This window comes from Pseudopodoces humilis, chromosome 5, assembly GCF_049639895.1.
Source record: "Pseudopodoces humilis isolate 2021_Gansu_Grassland_sample_001 chromosome 5, ASM4963989v1, whole genome shotgun sequence".
Classification (NCBI taxonomy): domain Eukaryota; kingdom Metazoa; phylum Chordata; class Aves; order Passeriformes; family Paridae; genus Pseudopodoces; species Pseudopodoces humilis.
Window position 1 is genome coordinate 22,683,088 of NC_142204.1, and position 19,236 is coordinate 22,702,323.

The 19,236-nt window shown below is 50.7% G+C and overlaps 2 protein-coding genes across 6 annotated transcripts; both read right to left on the reverse strand.

Annotated features, from left to right (window-relative positions):
* Positions 1 to 2,247: 2,247 nt before the first annotated feature.
* TXN2 (thioredoxin 2) lies at positions 2,248 to 9,389 on the reverse strand. 4 transcript variants are annotated; one of them, XM_014256650.2, is made up of 4 exons: positions 9,355 to 9,389; positions 8,641 to 8,825; positions 7,511 to 7,634; positions 2,248 to 2,793 (listed from the first exon to the last, which is right to left on the reverse strand). In XM_014256650.2, exons 2-4 carry the CDS (start codon positions 8,823 to 8,825, stop codon positions 2,677 to 2,679), a joined length of 426 nt encoding a protein of 141 aa, XP_014112125.1. In that variant the 5' UTR covers positions 9,355 to 9,389; the 3' UTR covers positions 2,248 to 2,676. The 4 variants fall into 4 exon arrangements, with proteins under 4 accessions (XP_014112125.1, XP_005527617.1, XP_014112126.1 ...); XM_005527560.3 differs by having other exon boundaries at positions 9,324 to 9,373; XM_014256651.2 differs by lacking the exon at positions 9,355 to 9,389 and adding an exon at positions 9,149 to 9,280.
* A 493-nt stretch (positions 9,390 to 9,882) lies between these two features.
* On the reverse strand, positions 9,883 to 19,132 carry FOXRED2 (FAD dependent oxidoreductase domain containing 2). Of its 2 annotated transcripts, XM_005527561.3 has the most exons (9): positions 19,006 to 19,132; positions 18,006 to 18,551; positions 16,343 to 16,594; positions 15,596 to 15,865; positions 14,731 to 14,897; positions 13,930 to 14,095; positions 13,182 to 13,423; positions 12,166 to 12,336; positions 9,883 to 11,392 (listed from the first exon to the last, which is right to left on the reverse strand). In XM_005527561.3, exons 2-9 carry the CDS (start codon positions 18,527 to 18,529, stop codon positions 11,127 to 11,129), a joined length of 2,058 nt encoding a protein of 685 aa, XP_005527618.2. In that variant the 5' UTR covers positions 18,530 to 18,551; positions 19,006 to 19,132; the 3' UTR covers positions 9,883 to 11,126. The 2 variants fall into 2 exon arrangements, with proteins under 2 accessions (XP_005527618.2, XP_087911991.1); XM_088055865.1 differs by lacking the exon at positions 19,006 to 19,132 and having other exon boundaries at positions 18,006 to 18,626.
* Between the last annotated feature and the right edge of the window lie 104 nt (positions 19,133 to 19,236).

Genomic DNA, 19,236 nt, shown 5'->3' on the forward strand with positions numbered 1-19,236 from the left:
CAGGGAAGAGAAGCGGGCTTAGCTGAGCACTGCTCCCCTTGGGAAGGCACTGACTGCCCTGTCCTCTTAAAATAGAAACAAGGAACATTAAGAGCTGAGAAAGCTACTGTTAAATAGACAGGCTTAGGTAGGAGAGAGAAAATGCTTGACAGATCAGAGGAGGATTCAAAGTGCTTAACTCCAAAAGGGAAAACAAACTGCATCCTCGCTGGAGAAACATTTTCCCAGCTGACATGGAAAAAACAGCTACTGCTGAGGAATTACCCATTGCTTCAGCTCCCTTCAATCAGGCAAGACCAACATCACATTCAGGTGGCATGAAAATTGCTGTGCAGCTCCTCTTTAACCACTACACAAACACACTGCTGGTACTGCTTCCTGCTTGCACCTCCTTTTACTAACACCACTGTGGGAATCCCTGAAGCCTTCCCCAGCAGTTGGCAAATAGGGAGCTGAATTAAAAACCTGACACAGAAAATACCCTTTTGCTCTGAGTCTTGTCCTGTGGTGGAAACCTTGCAAAGTGCTTGAGGAATTTCAAGCTGTCCTCAAACCCCTCCTCCTACTGTCCACACTGTTCTGAAGGACTCCCACAGGGCACCAGGTACGTGGGTCTTCAGCATTTATCTCTAAGAAACAGTTGTGGCTTTCACATAATGCACCCTAAAGTGTGCTGGCACTTTAACAGCTGAGTGACACTTTAGCTCTGCTTTTCCTTAGAAGGAAGCAGTAAAATAACTATTTTATACTGCCCCTTAATTACACAATGCAAAGTCACTCTGTTTTTTCCTGTTCTGTAGGATGGTAAGGCAAGAAAGTTGATTATTGTTGGGTATGTGACGCTGTTCCCCTACCTTTCCTGCTTGTGCAGGGAAATGGAGTCTTTACTAGAAGTGTTTACTGAGCAGGAACACTGAAACTGCAGAGGAAATTGCCCAGCCTGAAACATGAGATCAGGAGCACCACAGCCTATGTAATCTCCAGAATAAAATGAAATGCCAGTTTTTATTGATCATAACTGACCAACAGTTCTTTACCAGATTACATCCAAGTGACATCACCTCTAGCAGCGTGCCAACGGTGAGATCAGCCCAGCCCAAATGGGAGGCACCCACCTCAGGGGGCCAGTACCACCTTGTGCCATGGCCCAGGCTCCAGTGTGACAGGAGCAGGTGGGAGCACTGATGCCAGCCAGCAGCACTGCAGTTGCAGCAGGACTTGGATCACCACTCCCCTGGCTCCTTCAAAGGTCATAAATCATTACTGCAGAGGTGCAGAAAAAAAATTACCTGGCTGCTCATATGCCAGGGAGGTGAAATGGAGCAAAGCCAAAGCAGATTTAAAGTGACTGAAGGAAACAGAAGCTGTGGTAAAAAAAAAAAAAAAAAAAAAAAAAAGCAGCTTGTACATGGTTATTAAGCACTTACAATGTTCTCATGCAGCTTAGATAAGCAAGCTGGAATTAAACAGTACAGCAGTAACCACTGCTAGTGTTGTACTCTGCCTACAAGCACAGGAGGAGGCTGGGAGGACTCAGAAGCCAGGTTGACAGGAAACAGGTGTATGTGAGGAGAAGAAAGAGGTTGGAAGGGGTGAAGGCTGCTCAGATAGAAGGCCCACAGCTGGCACCCTTAGTCCAAAGGTCAGGGCAGTAGCAATCAAAAAGCTGCCTTCTGGCAGAGCTCACCTGTGTGAACACATTTAATTATTCACAACAGGGAGAGGGAGGCTCTCAGGCTCCACAGACAGGGGAGGGGTGAGAAAAGCACAGGGGGAGTGAGCACAGCTCAGGTTCCTTTTGTGCAGTGAGCAGCTGCTCATCTGTGCATGAGAGGTGAGTCCTCCCTCTGGCCCCCTGGATCCAGCAGCACACAAAGGAGGTCCTACAGGCAGCACTGAAAGCCCCATGGAAGGAATCCCCTATTTTGTTTTTCAACACATGACCTTTTAGTAGGGATCAAGTCATAACCTACACTTTCCCAACCCATCATTAGAAACTGTGCTGCTGATACTCCCAACTCATCTCTCTGGACAGACAGATTTGTGAGAATCGATTTACTCTCCCGGCTAGACAGCAGTGACTGATAAAAGTTCTCCACTGCAGACATACAAAAGGAGATCCATAAAATACTTCTCCCTATTTTCTCTTATAAAATTAAATTGGGAGCCCATAGATTTGTGGAGGAGTTGTACCTGTCCCAGCAACACAAGGACAGAGGAAGAAAGAGACAGGTTTCATGGACAAGGTAGAGGCATTCTCAGCTTTAAACGAACCCACCCAGGGCAGGTATGTACCATCATCTTGAAGGGAGCAGCTGCCCTCTGCTCTGGGCTATCAGATGTGAAGCAAAGACAAAAACATTCCTCCTCTTAACTCAGCAGCAGCAGCTCTGCACGTCAGCTCTTGGCTGATAAACACAGGCTCCTAATTCCAGCCACATTCCCTGTTTTGAGAATAAGCAGCCCTGCTCCTCAGCACCCTTTACAGCTACTGCTGCTCGTGAGAAGGGGAAGAAGGAGGGAAGGATTACAACATTTTCCATCTTCTAAGAACACCGTAACAGAAGAAACCCCTGTGTTGTACAGGGCAAGCAATTGACCTGCCCTCAGCTCTCCCAGGCAAGGAATGCACAAAATGGATGTTTCCAGAGGCAGAGGTACAGCCACCCTTTTACTTCAGGCTCCAATGAGTTTCTTGAGGAATGCCTCCAGCTGATCCTCATCCTTTATGCCCACAAATTTATCCACAACGTCTCCGTTCTTCATAGCCAGCACAGTTGGCACTGCTGACACCTGGGGCAAGAGAAATGGGGAGACAGGTGAGCAAAGCCTGCAGGAAGCCACCTGCACCTAGTCTCCCAATGGAAGTCTAAGTAAGTGGCTACAAGGGAGCTGAGCATGCACTGCTCTAGGGTAAGATGTCCACTAGCAAAACAGGCCAGCTGAGCTCCATGTTCCCCTTCTCTGCACTGACTTACACTGCTCTACTCAATACAAGGCTGAGCTGCTTTTTGAGTTTAAATACAACCAAATTTTTAAAGACAAAACCACAGCTAATACAAAAACCATCTCCATACAAATGCTTCTTCTCCTTTCCTTTTGTCCCATCATAAATGAATACATCTAGGACATCTCAGACATTATGACCTTTGGATATTTTATGGCTAGGGTAGCATCAGACTGGACCTGTATTCTTCTCTAGACAGGACTGGAACTCTAATCCTAACCCATCCCACCACTGCACAGGCAGATTTCCTGCTCCCATCATATTATGGCAATGACAATCCCCTCCAAGCCTTCTTCCTTTCCCACTTCTGTTTTTAGTGGTTTATCTGGTCATAAAGTAGCCATTCACTGCAGATCCCTGACAATTAGGTAAAAAGTGAAAAAGTCCCTCTGACCGGAGCTAGCAGGCAGCTGTGCTGCTCTGGGCACTGCTTTTATAGCTCAGAACAAAGGTTTCTGGGAATTATCCAAGAGAAGAAGTGTTGGAAATGACAACACTCCCCAGGGACTTGCTGGTTGACTGGTGACAGCAGAGACCCCAGGGACATGACTGAAGGAAGGAACAACCAGAGCTTGGAGAACTGCAGCAATGGAAGGTCTGATCACATTTCTGACCCCGAGGCTTTGATGCCCTTATCTCTGCAAAGTCTCCCCCTCAAAACACATCCTGTCCTTATCTTGCCTGCTGACCCTCCCCTGGCCTGTGGGGCCTTCCCATGTGCACTGCCAGCCCTGCTGCCAACAAAGATCTGCAAATCCCTTTGGAAACCCATCAGAGGGCTGGCTTTTCTCCCACTGGGAGTCTGAGATGAAAGGGACATTTTGTGTTCCTTTCCCACCCAGTCCCAGCCGGCAGTCCAGCGTGGCTCCCCAGTGTCCTTCAGGGCTTGTGCAGTCTCATCTGAAGGGATGGGAGCGTCGGGGCTTCTCAATGCACAATCTTCAGCTCCTCCTAGTGACTGCACGGAGCAGATCCAGAGGGCTTGGGCCCCAGCACTGACCAGGGTGCCAACACATTCTCTTGCGATTTTAGGAGAAACAAAGGATGCATTGCACTCAGCTGCCCCTCCCCGAGAAGGGCAAACCTCTCCTTGAGACTCCCTCTGGTTTGCAGAGTGGGTCCATATTGAACAGAGTTGCTCCAGTCCCATCAAAAAAAAGAAGAGCTGGTCCCTATTAGGGCCAGAGTGAGGAATAGGCAACACATGGAAGCTCTATGCTTCCAAGAAGCAGGCAACACCATTTTGCCAGGACCTGCAGGCTGACCAGTGCACCCATGAGCTTCACATGGTCTCAATCCCTCTGTCTCTTTCCCTCTTTGTGCTGGTGAGCAAATCCCAAGAAAGAGTGGAAGGCACAGAACAACTTTCCTCTGCTCAGAAAACACAATGTTTTTGTCAGCTTCCTTCCTGCCAGCTGCAGTGAGGGCAGCCTGTTAATGGAGCATGTACTTTGTTTTGCTGGTTGAGAAGCAAATGTCATGGGAATTTCTAGAATGCAAAGTTGAGGGCATTTTTTATTTTTTTTTCCCCCATTTTTTTTGGGTCCCATCTGCACTGAACCTAAACAAACTTTCCTCCTCCCTAAAGAGCATTTCTACAAAAAAAATCAGTCTGCTTTTGATTAGTGTTGACCACACAGATAAATAAACAAACGTGGCCATCCAGGTTATTCCTGGCAACGCCCATACCAAGGGAATTCTCTCCCATCTGAAACTTTTATACAAACTCAGATGCCATGCAACAGAGCAGAAGGAAGGATTTCATCCAGGCCTCTGAGTGAGGAGGTAACAGGATGGAGCTCCATTGATGAATGACCATCTCTGTACCCAGCAGCTCCCCTGAGCTCCCCACCCAGAGTGGCCAGAGAAGGGGCTGCCCTTTCACACTGCCCTACCACACACAGAGGCAACTGGCTAAGGCAAGAGATGAATCTAAAGAATTTTAAGAGACTGTAGATAAACAAAAGTACTTCTTCCCCCTTTCTGCTCTTGAGGCGAGAGGTCAGGAGCTGGCTGGAGCAGTGGAGAAAGGCCACAACCAGAGATGAAAGGCATTAGATAAAACAGAGAGTCTCCAGAGCAAGCACTTTTGTGCTGGGCATAAGAGGACAGGGAAGGGCACTGGGGACATTCCTAGATGCAAGAAATGCATCCGTGCTTTGTGCTAAGCTGGGATGGCTGAGAGCCAAGGGCAGACAGCCGCTTGTATAAAGGAATGTGCCAGCATTCCTCGGTTCTTCCAGGGGGTCTCCCCCTCCCGCTGCCTCCCCCTGCTCCAAGAAGGCTGCTGAAGAGGACATTGTGCAAGCAGGCAGCAAACTGGGGGCTGCGTGTGTGCGTGGGCAGGGGAATAAACACAGAGCGAGACTTCCTGGCAGCTAGTGAAGGAGTTGTGGGGGTGGCATGGACACTGAAAACCCCCAAAGACTTCCTCAGCACGCAGACATCTGATCCCCAACGGAATGGCTTTAAAACAAACTTTCTCCGACCTCTCCTAAATACCACCTTTGGTTTTCCTGATTTCTCACAAACACTCTATTTGGTCCCTCTTAGATCTCTACTCCGTGTATTCCCATCAGCCCTTACACTTCTCCTTACACGGCAACTTCCCGGAAGATGAAGCAAAACCAAGCACATGCTCAGCACATGAACCAAACTTCTGTCTTGGGGAAAGGATGCTCCAAACTACAGAGATCTGAGCAGAAAATTCTGTCTAGGGATGGTGTTTTAGCCACAGGGATAATGGCCAAGACAAGACACACACACACCACTCCAAAAGCGGAGGAGGGCCTCTTGCAAAAGACAAACTTCATCGTGTTTGTATATAAGGTTCCAGAACGAACTGCTAGAAGGTGACCCTTCCCTGCAGCCTCAGTCCTACCTGCACACAGACACCGTAGGCAGTGCTCCCTCAGCACCCGTGGGGAGAGGACATGCAGCACGTCATCAAACCTGAACAGCTTGGGACTTTCAGCCTCTTTTCACAGACCTTCCTCTGCATGCACACACCCTGCTTGTTGTTTTCCACTCATCTGAGATTATGCTCTTGTAATCCCAGCTAATTCTATCTACTGGAAGGCTTGGAACAATACGTGAGTTGAGCTAATAATCTCTATTCTCTTCTCCTTAGCGTGGCTGCTACCAGAGCTTTCCCTGCATCAATTAGAATTCACACACTTCTAGATCATCGCTGAAACCACCTCATCCTCTTCAACTTCTCACCAGCACCCTCTGAGCTACGCAACCTTTTGGGCTTGCAGCAGCCAGCCCTGCTCAGGAGCCAGCCATCTTCCTTGGCCTGGGGTGTATCTGCCAGCATGCCTCCACCCTGGAGAGCACCAGAGGCTCTCATGCTGAGCTTGTGGGAACTGCAAGTCATGACTGTGGCCACCAGCTGTGTGGGCAAGCACAGGCAGAAAGGTCTCCCTGGAGAAAGAGTAGGAGGGAACAAGCTGTTTCCACTTCTGTCTCCTGTCTCGGCAGGGTGCGGGAACGGCACACAGCATCTTCTCCAGACTCAACAAAATGACAGCTTGCTCAGGAGATGGTTCACACTTTTCGGGGCAGCTTGAGGAGCTTGCTGTGCTAGTTGTCACCCTGGGAGCAGGACCTCATCTGCAGAGGGGGAGCAGATCCATCTGCATGATACCCAAGTGAAAATGAAGCACATTTTCCCCCTGTAAAACATAACAGCAGGATGCCCCAACTTCCTGTGAAGAGTGGTTGTTTACAAGGAGAGACAACAGAGGCAACCATGGCCCTCAGAGCGGCTTTTGTGTTTCTTAAACTACCTAATCATTGACAGAGGGGACAAATAAATGAATCATGTAAACTAAAGCCATGGCCTTCTCCAGTCATTCTGCTGCTTCCTGGGAGAAAGGCAGCAGAGGAAACAAACCCAGCAGTAATGTCATGCACCAGTGTAAGCACCAACATCATCTTTCAAGAGCAGGACACGTGCTCCTGTTGTTTATGTGCTTTTTCTGACCTGGCTTCTACCTGTCCAAACAAAATTCACTGTGTCTCCCCATGCTGCAACTCAAGGATGGGGCCCAGCTAGAGATCCTGAACAAGGAAGACTCCTGAACAAAGAGAGGACAGGCTGGTTGCACAAAGAACCACTTTCAGTAGCACAGAAGAGCAGTTACACATTGTCACTTCATATTCTTGCCCTGCACCTGAGCAGCCCCAGCTGGCAGCAAAATGCTGTGTGTGCTCCAGGCTCCTGAAGACCAGGGAAGTGTTTACACCGAGAGACACCCGCAAGGCCTAGAGAACACCTCCCTGCAGAATTAGAGGTGGGGATGCTGGGCATGACCAGCAGAGCTGGAGCAGAGCCAAACAGCAAAATCCACCTACTGAAAAGTGACCCAATGGATCAGGAACCCGCAGGCTCTGGGCTTCCCCTCCCCTCCAATGCTGCTGCTGTGTAGGCACAGCTCTCCCCAGGGAGGCACTTTTGCACTGCCAGCTAAAGAACGTCTGTGCTCTTCCATCTCCTACCTCATACTCGATAGCAAGGTCTGTGTGATCGTCAATGTCCACCTTGGCCATCAGCACCTTCCCCTCCAGCTTGGCCACTAGCTTCTCTAACCTGGGGCCTAGGATCTTGCAGGGACCACACCACCTGATGGAGCAAGAAAAGAGAGAGGACATTAGGAGAGGCAGGTGCAGCCATGGAAGGCATGCTGGTACACCAGTGCCTTTGGCACCATTGCCACTTAGAGCCAGCCTGGAAATACAATTCCTGAACCACAGCTTAGAAAGGAGCTCTCACAAAGGAGCTGTCAAAGGTTAAGGAAGCTCTGTATCTGGTTTCAGGCTTCAATTAACTGTCTTCTCCTTCCTGGATGATCCCAGCTAATGCTCACTTTGGTTTGCCGGTTGGTTTATCTAGAGCAGAAGTTTTTTGGCTGTTTTGTCTTCTGTTTGCCCCAAATCGGCTATAACAGGCTCACATAACAGTACTGGAGGACTATGAAGATACATGAAAAACCCAAAGATAATCAGTATTGTTAATAGACTTAATAGAGCAGATAACATTTAGGAATATTTTTACTAGCAGGTGATGACAGCATTTTTATTGATGAGAATTGCTGTCATTGGTGTCACACGGCTGTTATTAACACATAAAGGCATTTGCTATAAAGAGCCTCAAAACCACGCAGCTTTAAGAAACATGGAATGACACACCATAACAACAGTGAGGCATGGCAAGTGCAGAGCTCTCTGGGGCCGTTAACAAACGTTAATGTTTCTAAGAGGACATTTCATCCATAAAGCCAAATAGGGCAAATATCAGAGCTTTTTCCTGAGGCACCTTTTGTAGGATGATGCAACACTGCAGCTGGGGTGACACCTGAGCACCTGGAAGGTGCAGCTATGCCACCCCGGGGAATTTTTTCCTGGCACTCCTGTTCGACATTGTTGCAGGGTTTGGCTCTGAGGGGAATCTTCATGGATTGAGCCTGATGGGCAGAAGCGCCTTTTAACATGAGACTCCACAGTTTGGAAAGCCCTCAAGCATGCTCCTCCATGGTGTGCCCAGAGTGGGACCACATCAGGAAAGTCACAGGGACACACCTGCAAGTATGATGGTGGAGAGGGGTGCAAGAGCCATGGGCGGAACTTACTGTGCATGGAAGTCCACCACAACGGGCTTGGGGCTGTTCACCACACGGTCCTGGAAGTCGCTGCCATCCTGCACGTTGAAAGTGCTCCTGCGGCCAGCTGAGGTACCCAAGGCTCTGCCGTGGGATGCCAGGGACCCCCGCGTGGGGAGGGAGAGCAGCCGCTGGAGCGCCAGCCTCTGGGCCATCTGTGGGGGGAGTGATTGCTGGGGCGGGTGCACACCACGGCTGGTCGCACTGCAGCAGCGCCCTGATCCGAGTCCCCCTCAGCAGGTGTCAGGAGAGAAGCTTATGGGACATGACATGGGAATGCTTCCTGCCCCTGTGCCCAGCCCCTGCCCCACAGCCACGGGGCCTCCAGCTGGCCCCCGCCTTCTCCCCATTTACAGGAGACGGCTCCAGGCACAGGGTCCCGTTTCCCTCAGCCCTACAGAGCAGCGTTGCCCCCACCGCCCGTTCCTCGCCTCCCACAGGGCAGACCCAGGCAGCGGGAGTCCCACTGCTCCGATACCGCGGGGCTCCTTCAGCTGACGTCCCAACAGGTGGCACAGGGCCCCCCCCGGTCCCAACCCTGTGGGGGAGAACAGCCCCAGACGCCGTCGCCCCGCTGCTTCCCGAGCCCGAGGGCAGCAGGGCACAGCCGGGAGGGCCCCGCTCCGCCCGCCGGGCCCGCGTCCCGCCCGCACCTTCCCGGGCGCGGAGGTGACCCGCACACACCGAACTTCCGCGCGCCGCCCCGCCCACCCGCACTGATTGGCTGCCGCCGCCGGAAAAATGCTGCAAACGGCCCGGCCGTTCTCCCAACCGATTGGCAGCAGCCCCATGAACCGGGACCTCTGATTGGCTGCCGTGCCTGTCCTTTAGGGCACTTCGCTCCGCCCCTGAGGGGAGGACGGGAGTGCCACGTGGGACAAACCCTGGCTGCTGATTGGCGGCGGAGCCCCCCGATGGGCGCCGCGCGAGCCGAGGCGCGGGCCCGGCTGCCCCCTCTCTTCAGCTTGAGGCTGCGCAAAGGGCCGCTGTTTCACCTGCTTATTTTAAGCTTTCCTGGAAACGTACAGCTCCACAATCCCCTAAGAGAGCAATTAACTCTGTTCCACAACGCACCCACCCGGGCAGGGCGTCGGGACCAACCTGCAGCCCTGCACTCAGGGGTGACCACAAACCAGCATGGCCCATACCACCCTCTCCAGCTGCATATGAACAGGCACTACCTTCCAGCAGCAGCATTGCTTGTATAGGCCAGTATTCTCAGAGAGCAAGAACTCCCCTGTCACTCCCTTGACCTCTTCTGCTCCCCAGCCTCTCCAAGGAACTGGGGTTTTAGTGAAAGAGCAGCTGAATTCAAAGGATTGGGAGGGCTCTAGGTACATGTAAGGTACAGCTCCTCTCGGTTTAGAAGCATTAATGTGTATTTTTCAAGGAGCTAAAGGGTTGGAAAATGTGTGGATATAAAAGCCTGTTCCCTGTCACCCCTCTATTTCCTAGAAATCACAAGGACATCATGAGGTCAAGCTCAAAATTGCTCTTGCATTACAACTCTAGGCCCATGGAAGGAGTCATGGAGACGGAGGTGACAGGCTCACAGAGGGAGCAGTAAAGTGCAGACAGCCTCCTTATCAGTCCCTCTAGGATCTCAAGATGACTGGAGGGGAATAAAACAGAGGCATTTTAAGGAGCATTTTAACATCATCAAACTTTCTTGATAGGACATAGTGCAAATAGGAGAAATATTGGTCATGCTTTATAAAAGACAGTCTAACCTTCCAGGCTGCTTGGTGTGGGAGAAGAAAAACATGAGGACAGCGGAGCCAAACTCTAAGTCTCTGTGTCCCAGGCATTCCAAGCAAGCTACTCATCCATCGTGGAGGAGAGTCCCTTGTAGTGTACTCTGGGAAATTATAAATTATCTGACCTATACAGTAACTAAAAAAAAAAAATCATCTTTCCTCACTCAAACTACACAATTGCCCTAACTCAAATGCAGGAAAAATACCAGGAAGTTTGCCTGGAGTACCATTTCAGGATTCAATGCAGAAAAGAATCTTCAAGTTTACACAGTGTGGGGGCATCCAGGGACCAGGGAGGCAGCACTGGGCTGCCACAGGGTGTGAGCAGGTCACCTCTGAAGGGGGACATGACATCTGAAGTTTCCCAGGCATTCCTGCACTCACTTCTGTGGCCTCTGTACATCACTGCAGATACTGGTCAGTGAGATAAACACAAACACCACCTTCAGGCAACTCTGAACTCTGCAAGGACAACATGGGAACCTCAGCAGTACTGGATTTTGGTCCCTTACTCCATCCTTCAGAGCATGTTGGTCCTCTCTGTAACAGCAAGATCTGAGCAGGTCTTTGGCAACTCACAATCAGTGGGAAGCATGGGGATGGAAATAGGGATGCTGGAAAGGGCAGAGTCCTACTGTGGATCTCTGTTACAGTACTGTCACAAGAGCACCTATGGATTTCAGTGTGGAGCAAGAGAGGTTAAAGCTCATCCTTGGCATTAACAAGATGCTGCAGAGGACGAACTGGTATCCCATGATCTCTCATCAACTGCTCCTGTGACCCATCGTGGCTCTCAGAGGGTCTGTCACCCGAAAAGTCTGTGTGACTGTAATCCTGGAGCAACCCCGCCTGTACTGCGTGGTGCAGGAGTTCCTGGCTCCCCAGCAGTCCCTGCATTCTCATGTACCCCTGCTGGCAGGAGGGAGGCAGCTTCTGATGGGTGAAGGCAAACAGGAAACATGACTCTGCAGGGGAAAGGATCAAAAATTAGAGTCAGCGGAGACACCCTATAGGGAAAAACTCCCAAAAACTATCAGGGACTTGTTCAAAACAAAAGGCAGAGAGGATGAGGGAAGACGAGTTTCCCACCCGGTACCCTGCCTCAGGTGGCAGCACAGTAATTGACTTAATTCTGCAGAGCTCAGGAGATGTATAGAGGGATGCCCAGTCTGCACACAGAGAAAAAGGAGCTGGATTTGAGCTTGCATCTTTTGGCATCTTCTTTGTGCTACAAGATGGCTTCCCTCTGTGTGCCACACGGGCTTCCTGCAGGAGGGTCCCACACTGGTCTTAAGACCAAAGAGGGAGGCAGCACAGGCTCTTCACCTCTCACATCACAGCACTTCTATTTCCCATGGACAAGCAATCCAATCACCAGTACATGAGAGATAGAGAAGGAAATTCTCTACTACACAAAGAAATGTTCAGATAATGAAGAAGAAAGGAAAGCTGCAGCTAGAAAAAGGATGGAACCCAACCTTACATGCCTTTCTATAAATTCTGGCATGCCTGGGCCAGTCTTTTTCTAATGGTGAACAAGAGTGAGGACTCTGGGAATATACACACAGAACAGCATTTTGTACCATCTGGTGAGTGCATTGAGGTGGTGTGACTGACAGTGAGACGAGCAGCTCACCACAGGGACATCTCAGCTATTTGCAGAGAAGATCACTTCTGTGACTTGTTCCTCACACTCCTCCCTCCTCTTCCTGCCACTTCTACCCTGTGCACAAATTACCTGCAAAGAAATTGCGCAGGTCGGTGCTGAGGCAGTTCTCCAAAAACCGCCTCAGTGGCAGGATGTGAGCATTTGGGGCTGTCCAGTCTGTCAGAAAGTCCTCCACAATGTGATGGATGGCATCTGGCCGGGGCAGAGGCCAATCTGGGGGACGGAGTCTCATCTCATGCTCTGCCAAGAGAACATTAACATAGTCTCTTAGAAGCAAAATGGCATTAAAAAGAACTTGGGGAGTAGAAAGCAGCTGTGACAGCTGTTTCCACTTTTGTCCTTCCACTTTTGTCCTTCCCTTTTAATCCGTAACTTTCATTTGAAATCCCCTCTGCCAGCTCTGTCCTCAACAGCCCTGCCACTGCACAGCTGCCCTCTGTCCCTGCCTGTAGCATTCCTGTCATTTCACTCCTGTTCCCCCTGGGCAGGGACTGCCAGATGGGCTAAGCTGCATTTAGTGTTGCTACCCATCATGCTTATTTCTGTGTAAGGCAAGCTGCACCCTGACCCTAGGTTTCTGGAGATGAGGATTTCAACACACTCATTTCCCAAGGAAGTCTACTTCAAGCCTGTTTGCTGCTCGACAGAATACTCCTCTTCAAACCCTTGCCTTTGGCTGTCTCTATGTCTGTGTGAACTCTTAGACCTGGGCCTGCCAGAAAGCAGCTTTCTCTTGGCAGCAAGATGGCCAAACAACAGCCCAGCCTCATCTGTCAGGCTCTCCAAAACACACATAGGGTGTCAGCCAAAGGGAAGAACTGTTCCTCTTTTTGGGCATGGGGAAATTTCCAGCACGTGTTTGTTCCTGTTTTCAAACACGAGGTCTCTGGTACAACCCCCCCACACCCTGTACCGTACTTACCCATGGAAGTTCCTCGCTAACTCTCAGCTTCCTTTTCAGCTCATTGAGTGGTGGGGGGTGGCTCACAGGAAGGGGGAACAGTGCTTTCAGATGTCACCCCCACTTGGGGTCTGATTTATTTTTATCCCTCTTTGTTTTGGTTGTAATTAGCAGGAAAGCTTACCTGTTGGGAGGCGTTTGTAATAGTAAATAACAGGGTGTAAAAAGTTAGACTGCCAGGCATGCTGTGCCTCTCCCACAGCACGGTTGTAGTAGAAGACATCCTTGTCAGCCCCAGAGAAATTCTTCCCATACTCCATGATGATGACAAAGAGCCCACTGCCAGCCTTTCTTCCTGTCTGCATTTCCAGCTCAGCCAGGACTCCAATAGGGTACTCTTCCAGGTACTCAAATGCTGTGGCATTCCTGTGAATTGCAAACACACCATCGGAATTTTCCACCAGAAAAAGCCAGCTGGGATCCAACCCACCCTCAGCTGGTCAAGACTAAAGCCAAAAAGTCGTAAGATAGCAATTTTGATTGGTCATTACAGATCTGGGCTGCACTTGATGCAGAGCTTATAAAGGCTGCAGATACTGTTACAGACACCATTGTTTTCATGGGATTATGGGATTTTCTCTACAGTAGCACCGCTCAAGGAAAGCTTTTCCCCTGGGGTCAGTAAAAGAGTACTACTATCTCTGATCCTAGAGGGAAGGTCTGGACCATTTCAGCCCTTTAACAGGGATAAACAGTCTGCACAACTGGGCATCAGTTGCAGCAGTGGTACAGGTTTGGGATGGCTGCCTATGTGATGTGTAACATCCTTAGGCAGGACCAGCGCAATTTTTGTGGTGGCACTACGGGAAGCAATGGTAAAGAAACAGAAATGAAACTATGGAGCGCAGTGCTGGGAATAATTACTCACTCACTCTCTCAGCAGTATGATGTCAGCCAGGACACTGAACATCTGGTAGAGGCCTGAGGCCTCATTCACCCTCTTGATGATGGAATTGGTCAGCTGTGTAATAGGGTAGACTGTGGATGGCCAGGGGACACCATGGTGACGGTTTTCCAATAGGCGATGGACTGCCCGAGCTAAGACATGGAGAGAAACAAAGACAGCTCATTTAACAACCCAAGCTTATGCTTTAAGAAATCAAATTTCTGCACTGCAGCAGGACTCAATAAACGATCTATACAGCTCCTCCACGCTCAGATCTCCCACCCCAATCGCTGGTAACTGCAGTGGAGATGCCCTTGGAAAGCTGATGTGATGCTGAGTGATGCGGGAGGGGGTGGGGGTCCTTGGGGATATTTCATTACTTCTCAGCAATCCTTTAATGATAAGGATGGGCACACACACATAAAGAAGGAAATTCTCTCTACTGCCCACAGCTGCTGGGTTTTGACTCCACAACACAGACCTCTCACCCACAGCCTGTCATGAGGCAGAGCGTCTGGCAGGAAGAAATCTATTGTGTTACATAAATAACAGACAGCAGGCAAGAGAGACACAAGACAAAACAAAGATAGACAACCAAAAACTTCATATATGACCCCAAGTTACTTCTCCACTTCAGATGATGCAGTTACAGCTCCTCTGTGTTTTGTCCTTTTTATTGCCAGAACAAGACTAAGGGAAATCACTTTCCAGCAGTAATCTATGGTTTGTTCCTCTGAAGGGAGGAACAGTTTCCACCTCTGCCCTTTCTGTACATCCCAGTACTCACTTGTATACCGGAATCCATGGATGAAGCCCCCAGCAGATTTCCTGAAGTCAACTGAATGGCTAGCAGTACCAAGAACAAAGAGCCCCTGAGTGCTTCTAGACTCATAGCTGGGTTTGATTTGAGGATACTTCTTAATATTCCCTTTTCCTGGCATCATTCTCAGGGATCTGATATGCAAAAGAGAAGAGCAGGCTATCAGGAAGGACAGGAGTAGAAAAATAAAATGGGTTTCTGATACACATTATTACTGCAGCCACTGCAAGATTCTGCCTCATACCCCTGCTGCCTTCAGTGGCATTTACTACTAAAATGAGGATCTTTGGAAGATAAGGGTGTTCAGCTCAAGATAGCCCTGGACAAGATCTAATTCTTAGCTGAGCCACTAACAGTGAATTTTGGAAGACAGTGAAGTTAGCAGTATCATTTTCAGCTCCACAATGTACCAAGGTGGAATGAAGGTTGCGTCCTCAGGGAATTTTTTTTTCCCAGATAAAACCTTTTTGCAAGGATCTGCACCTTTATCATCCTCATTTAAAAGAAACAAAACAAACACTGCTAGCCTTGTCCATGTGATCTGGCAGGTCAGCATGTTAAGTTCTAAAGGTACCAACTTTTCTGTGTCACTCAGGTCCCATTGCTGCCATCTGCACAGTGTTAGAGCCTGTCGGTCAGAGGGCAGTGACACACATTCCTACTGGGACACACTCTTACCTGCAGGATAAACAAAGGACTGTGCAGCACCAAGCAGCTCAGAGCACACAGAGATCCAAACAATGCTGCCAGGAGACTTGCTCTTCCCTCTCCTCCCTACTCAGGCCCTTCAGCCTAAACACCTTCTTTCCTGGAGATCCTGGTTCTCCCTCACCTATTATAGATAGAGAAGTCAAACTTCCAACCCAGGCAGCGGATGACACGGTCGTAAGGTGCGCGGGTGGCAAAATTGTCCAGTTCATCCTGAGGGAGGGTGATGGAGTCAATGCCTGCGCTGATATTCCTATTCTCCAAGTAGAACCGCAGTGTGATGTGCAGCTTTCCCTTTTTGTCCTTAACGATAGCCAGATCTTCCAGGTCGCCCTCCAGAAGCCCATCCAGAGATTTTAGCTGGTAGGTGTCCAGCAGGCCATTGTTAATTGCTCTATGGAAAATACAAGAACGTAAAGAAGGGAGGTTCTGTCTCAGGTGCTGAAAATGGGATCATTTATCAGGCATCCCAACTCCTCTGCAGTGTAAAGGTTATCCCCAAAACCTCAGGGCTCACAGGAACAGCGTGGGTAACACAGCCTCACTGTCCTTGGAGGATGTAACCAACCTCCTAACTTTCCTCTGTGACTGGAGGCAAGGCAATAACTTGAGAGCCAGTATATCGTAAAGATTACAGTTTCCAAGTGGACATATTTCTATTTCACACAGATTCTTAAAAGCTCTCACCAAGCCCCTGTGTTCAGCAACTGCAACCTGGATTGCTTTAAAGCAAGGACCTATAGAAGGCCCCATATTTCCCCTGTGGCCCCCATGACCACAGCACCAGTCCAGCCTGTCAGCTGGGAAAGAACTGATTCTCCTTGTTTGTATTCCAGCCTCATTAGAAACAGGAATAGGAGTGGTTTCTCACCTCAGATCCCCGACGTAGTGGGTGGCCCATGAGAGGCGCACGCGGGACCGGCTCACCATGTGGATGAAATTTGTGACACCCAGGATGTTCTCCGCTGTCTCAAAGGCCGAGTTCCCTCGGCCTAAGATCAATATGGTTTGGCCAACAAAGTCGTCTGGGTTGATGGACACGGTCTCGTAACCCTCAACATACTCTGAGCCAGGAAAGTTTACCACATTGGGAACCCACGTCCCAGCAGCAACCAACAAAGAGCTGCAAAAACAGGGACAGCACTTGAAAACGCAGGAATTTCAGGCTCCATCTCCTCACCCCTTTCTCCTCCCAGTGTGGAAGGTGGCTGCAATGTGACCTCCACAGTGACACTGGGGCAGCTGCACAGGTCACAGTTTCAAAAGAAACCTTTACCTAGCTTCAACTAATGATCTGCTCCTCTCTTCCCTATCCTCAGGACACCCAGGAACAGTTATATATAGCAATAGTTAGTGTGGGTGCTGTACATATGCATCTCCCTCGCCTGTTCATGAATGCAACTTCTACTAACATGAACTCATTGACAGTATACGTAATATAGCTTCACAGGTTGATTATATGTTGCATAAAAATTACTTTGATTTAAAATTTGAGTTGACATTTGGCAGAGCAGAAGACATTTCTAAGACAGGAAATAATTTTGATATTTTGAAATGTAACTCCCAGTCATAAAAACGTGTTAGCAACATCATTAATCGTTAACACCAAAAATAACTACAGCGATCTTTTTATATCACTCCATAAGAGTTTTTACTTGATTCTTGAGGAAGTTTTTGTGATTTAGATGGAAACACCAGGCAGCTGAGGCAAGCAGCACCAGCCTTGCTTACAGAGCATCCCGAGAGCAACTCGCTCACGGTATGTGGGTGTCTGGGATTGCCTTCTGTCCCCTCAGAGCCTGTCAGCAGCACACCGGCAAGTGACAGCCAGCACGACCTGCTGTCGTAGAGCTGAGGTTCTCAGGAGAGGTGAGAAATACACTCATATGTTCACACGAGTATCTTCCAGGTTTTTAGGAATGGAGCTCAGCGGTGGTGTGGGATACACAGACGTAAAAAGGACGAGTGGAAGGGGAATTCAGCAACCAGCAGCTTTGAGGGTTACTTCTCACAGTCCTTGCCCCTCCCCCCCAGCTTTCCTCTTCTTCCCCCCTGTGTTCCAGCTCTGTGCCAACCAAGGGCTTCACTCATCTGGGACACACCCCTGAGCACATGGGGGAAAACAGGAGCAAGATGTCACTGCACTGACTCAGGCCAGTTTGTAATAGAGGCAGTGTTGGCTGTAAGTACAACTGAGTTAATTTTTTCACAGACAGTAATTATCTAGTGATAAAACAAAAGTGATTTCAAGCCTACCTATCAAGGACAGACGCTGCAGTGATGGCCATTGCAGCCAATTTGTGTCTGCCCTCGCAACCTCCTCAGCTGCCCAAAGCAAAACACTGCCCGTGAAAGGTAATGCTTTCCCAGGAGCAGCTATTCTACCCATCCACCTGCCAATCCCTAAAAATGTTTTCCTCTTCTGATGGTGATTAAGGCTCTAAGAGGCTGTAACATCTCCATCCTTGGAGATAATCGTGCCTCAACAAGGCAAAACTCTGAGTTGCATGTCAAGACATAGGTCCGCCCATTACCTGCACTTGTAGTTCTTCCGGTCCTGGTCGGTCAAAAGAAAGTAATGGCCGTTCCAGGCCTGCTCATTCTTCTCCAATGTCACATGGATGATGGCCGTGTTGTACTGAACACGCAGCTTCAGCAAGGAAGCGAAGTCCTCCAGGTAACGCACCATCGTGTCAGCGTTGGGGAAGAAGTCGCGAGAGTAGTGTCGGAAAAGCAGCCGCCGGTCATGGCTGAGGAGCGAATTCCAGTCGTGGCGGAGATTGAACTCGCTGTTGGACTTGCCCGTGTACTGCTTGTTGATGCTGATAAGTTTGCGGTGCCGAGGGTAGAGCGCGAAGAAGCTGCCGGGAGCATGGCTCCGCTCGAAGACGATGTAGTCCCGGCCGGCTTGCTGGAGGAAGTAGGCCGCCTGCAAGCCCGCGGGGCCGGCCCCGATGACGCAGTAGTCGTGGTAGAGGAAGGTGGCACCACTCACCGTCCACAGGCCGCCGGCGTACAGGGCCAGCCCCAGGAGCGTCCCGCAGACCGCCGAAGCCATGGCGGGGCTGGCGCAGCCGGCCCTGAAGTGAGCAGGACCGGGAGGCGTTACCCCAGGGGCGCCAGCGTCCCCACAGGACACCCCGGAACCCATCAGCCCCCGCCCAGACCCGGCCGCCATGAGACGTCCTCCTACAGGGTGGGGTGTTGGGGCGGGGCCCTGCTCCCTGCCAACCAATAGCAGCAGGGCCCCCATGCCTTCCAGCCAATGGGCGCGTAGCGTCCCCCACCCACAGCACACAGGTGGCAAGGTGGGGCAGCACCTGTGGACTCCTGGTCGCGAGCGCCTCTGCGCCCCACCAGCCAATGGGGACGGGCGATGCAAGCCCCCTAGCCAATGGGAGATGGGGTGTCCCGCGCTTCCCTCGCTCCCCCACCAATACGGTCCCGGCCCCGATGCCCCCGCCCCCGCCAAACGGCGCACGAGGCGCGGCACACGTGACGCGCGGCGCCGCCACCGGCCGCCCGGAGCCGCACCTGCACCATGGAGCTCCCGCCGCGCCGCTCCTCCCGCTCCCGGCTCTTCCTGCTCCGCTCCCTCCTCCTTCCCGCGCCGCCCGGGCAAGGGGGGGCGGGCACGGCGCTGCCTCCCGCCCGCTGAGGGGGCGAGCGAGGGGGGCGGTGCGCTCCCCGCGTCACGTGACACCGCCACCGCCGCTTCCCGCCGCCGGCACCATGGCGGTGCGCGCACCACGTGTCCGGGGGCGG

Bases quoted from the DNA above. Each gene is read 5' to 3' on its own strand.
- TXN2 (XM_014256650.2), bottom strand. From the start codon at position 8,825: ATGGCCCAGAGGCTGGCGCTCCAGCGGCTGCTCTCCCTCCCCACGCGG. The intron at 7,635-8,640 runs GTAAGTTCCGCC...TTGCTCCATCAG, and splicing joins GTGGTGGACTTCCATGCACA to GTGGTGTGGTCCCTGCAAGA. The intron at 2,794-7,510 runs GTAGGAGATGGA...CTCTTGCCCCAG, and splicing joins ACCTTGCTATCGAGTATGAG to GTGTCAGCAGTGCCAACTGT.
- FOXRED2 (XM_088055865.1), bottom strand. From the start codon at position 18,622: ATGGGTTCCGGGGTGTCCTGTGGGGACGCTGGCGCCCCTGGGGTAACG. The intron at 16,595-18,005 runs GTAATGGGCGGA...CTGTTTTTGCAG, and splicing joins CGGAAGAACTACAAGTGCAG to CTCTTTGTTGGTTGCTGCTG. The intron at 11,393-12,165 runs GTAATTTGTGCA...TTTCCCCTGCAG, and splicing joins CCTGCGCAATTTCTTTGCAG to AGTCATGTTTCCTGTTTGCC.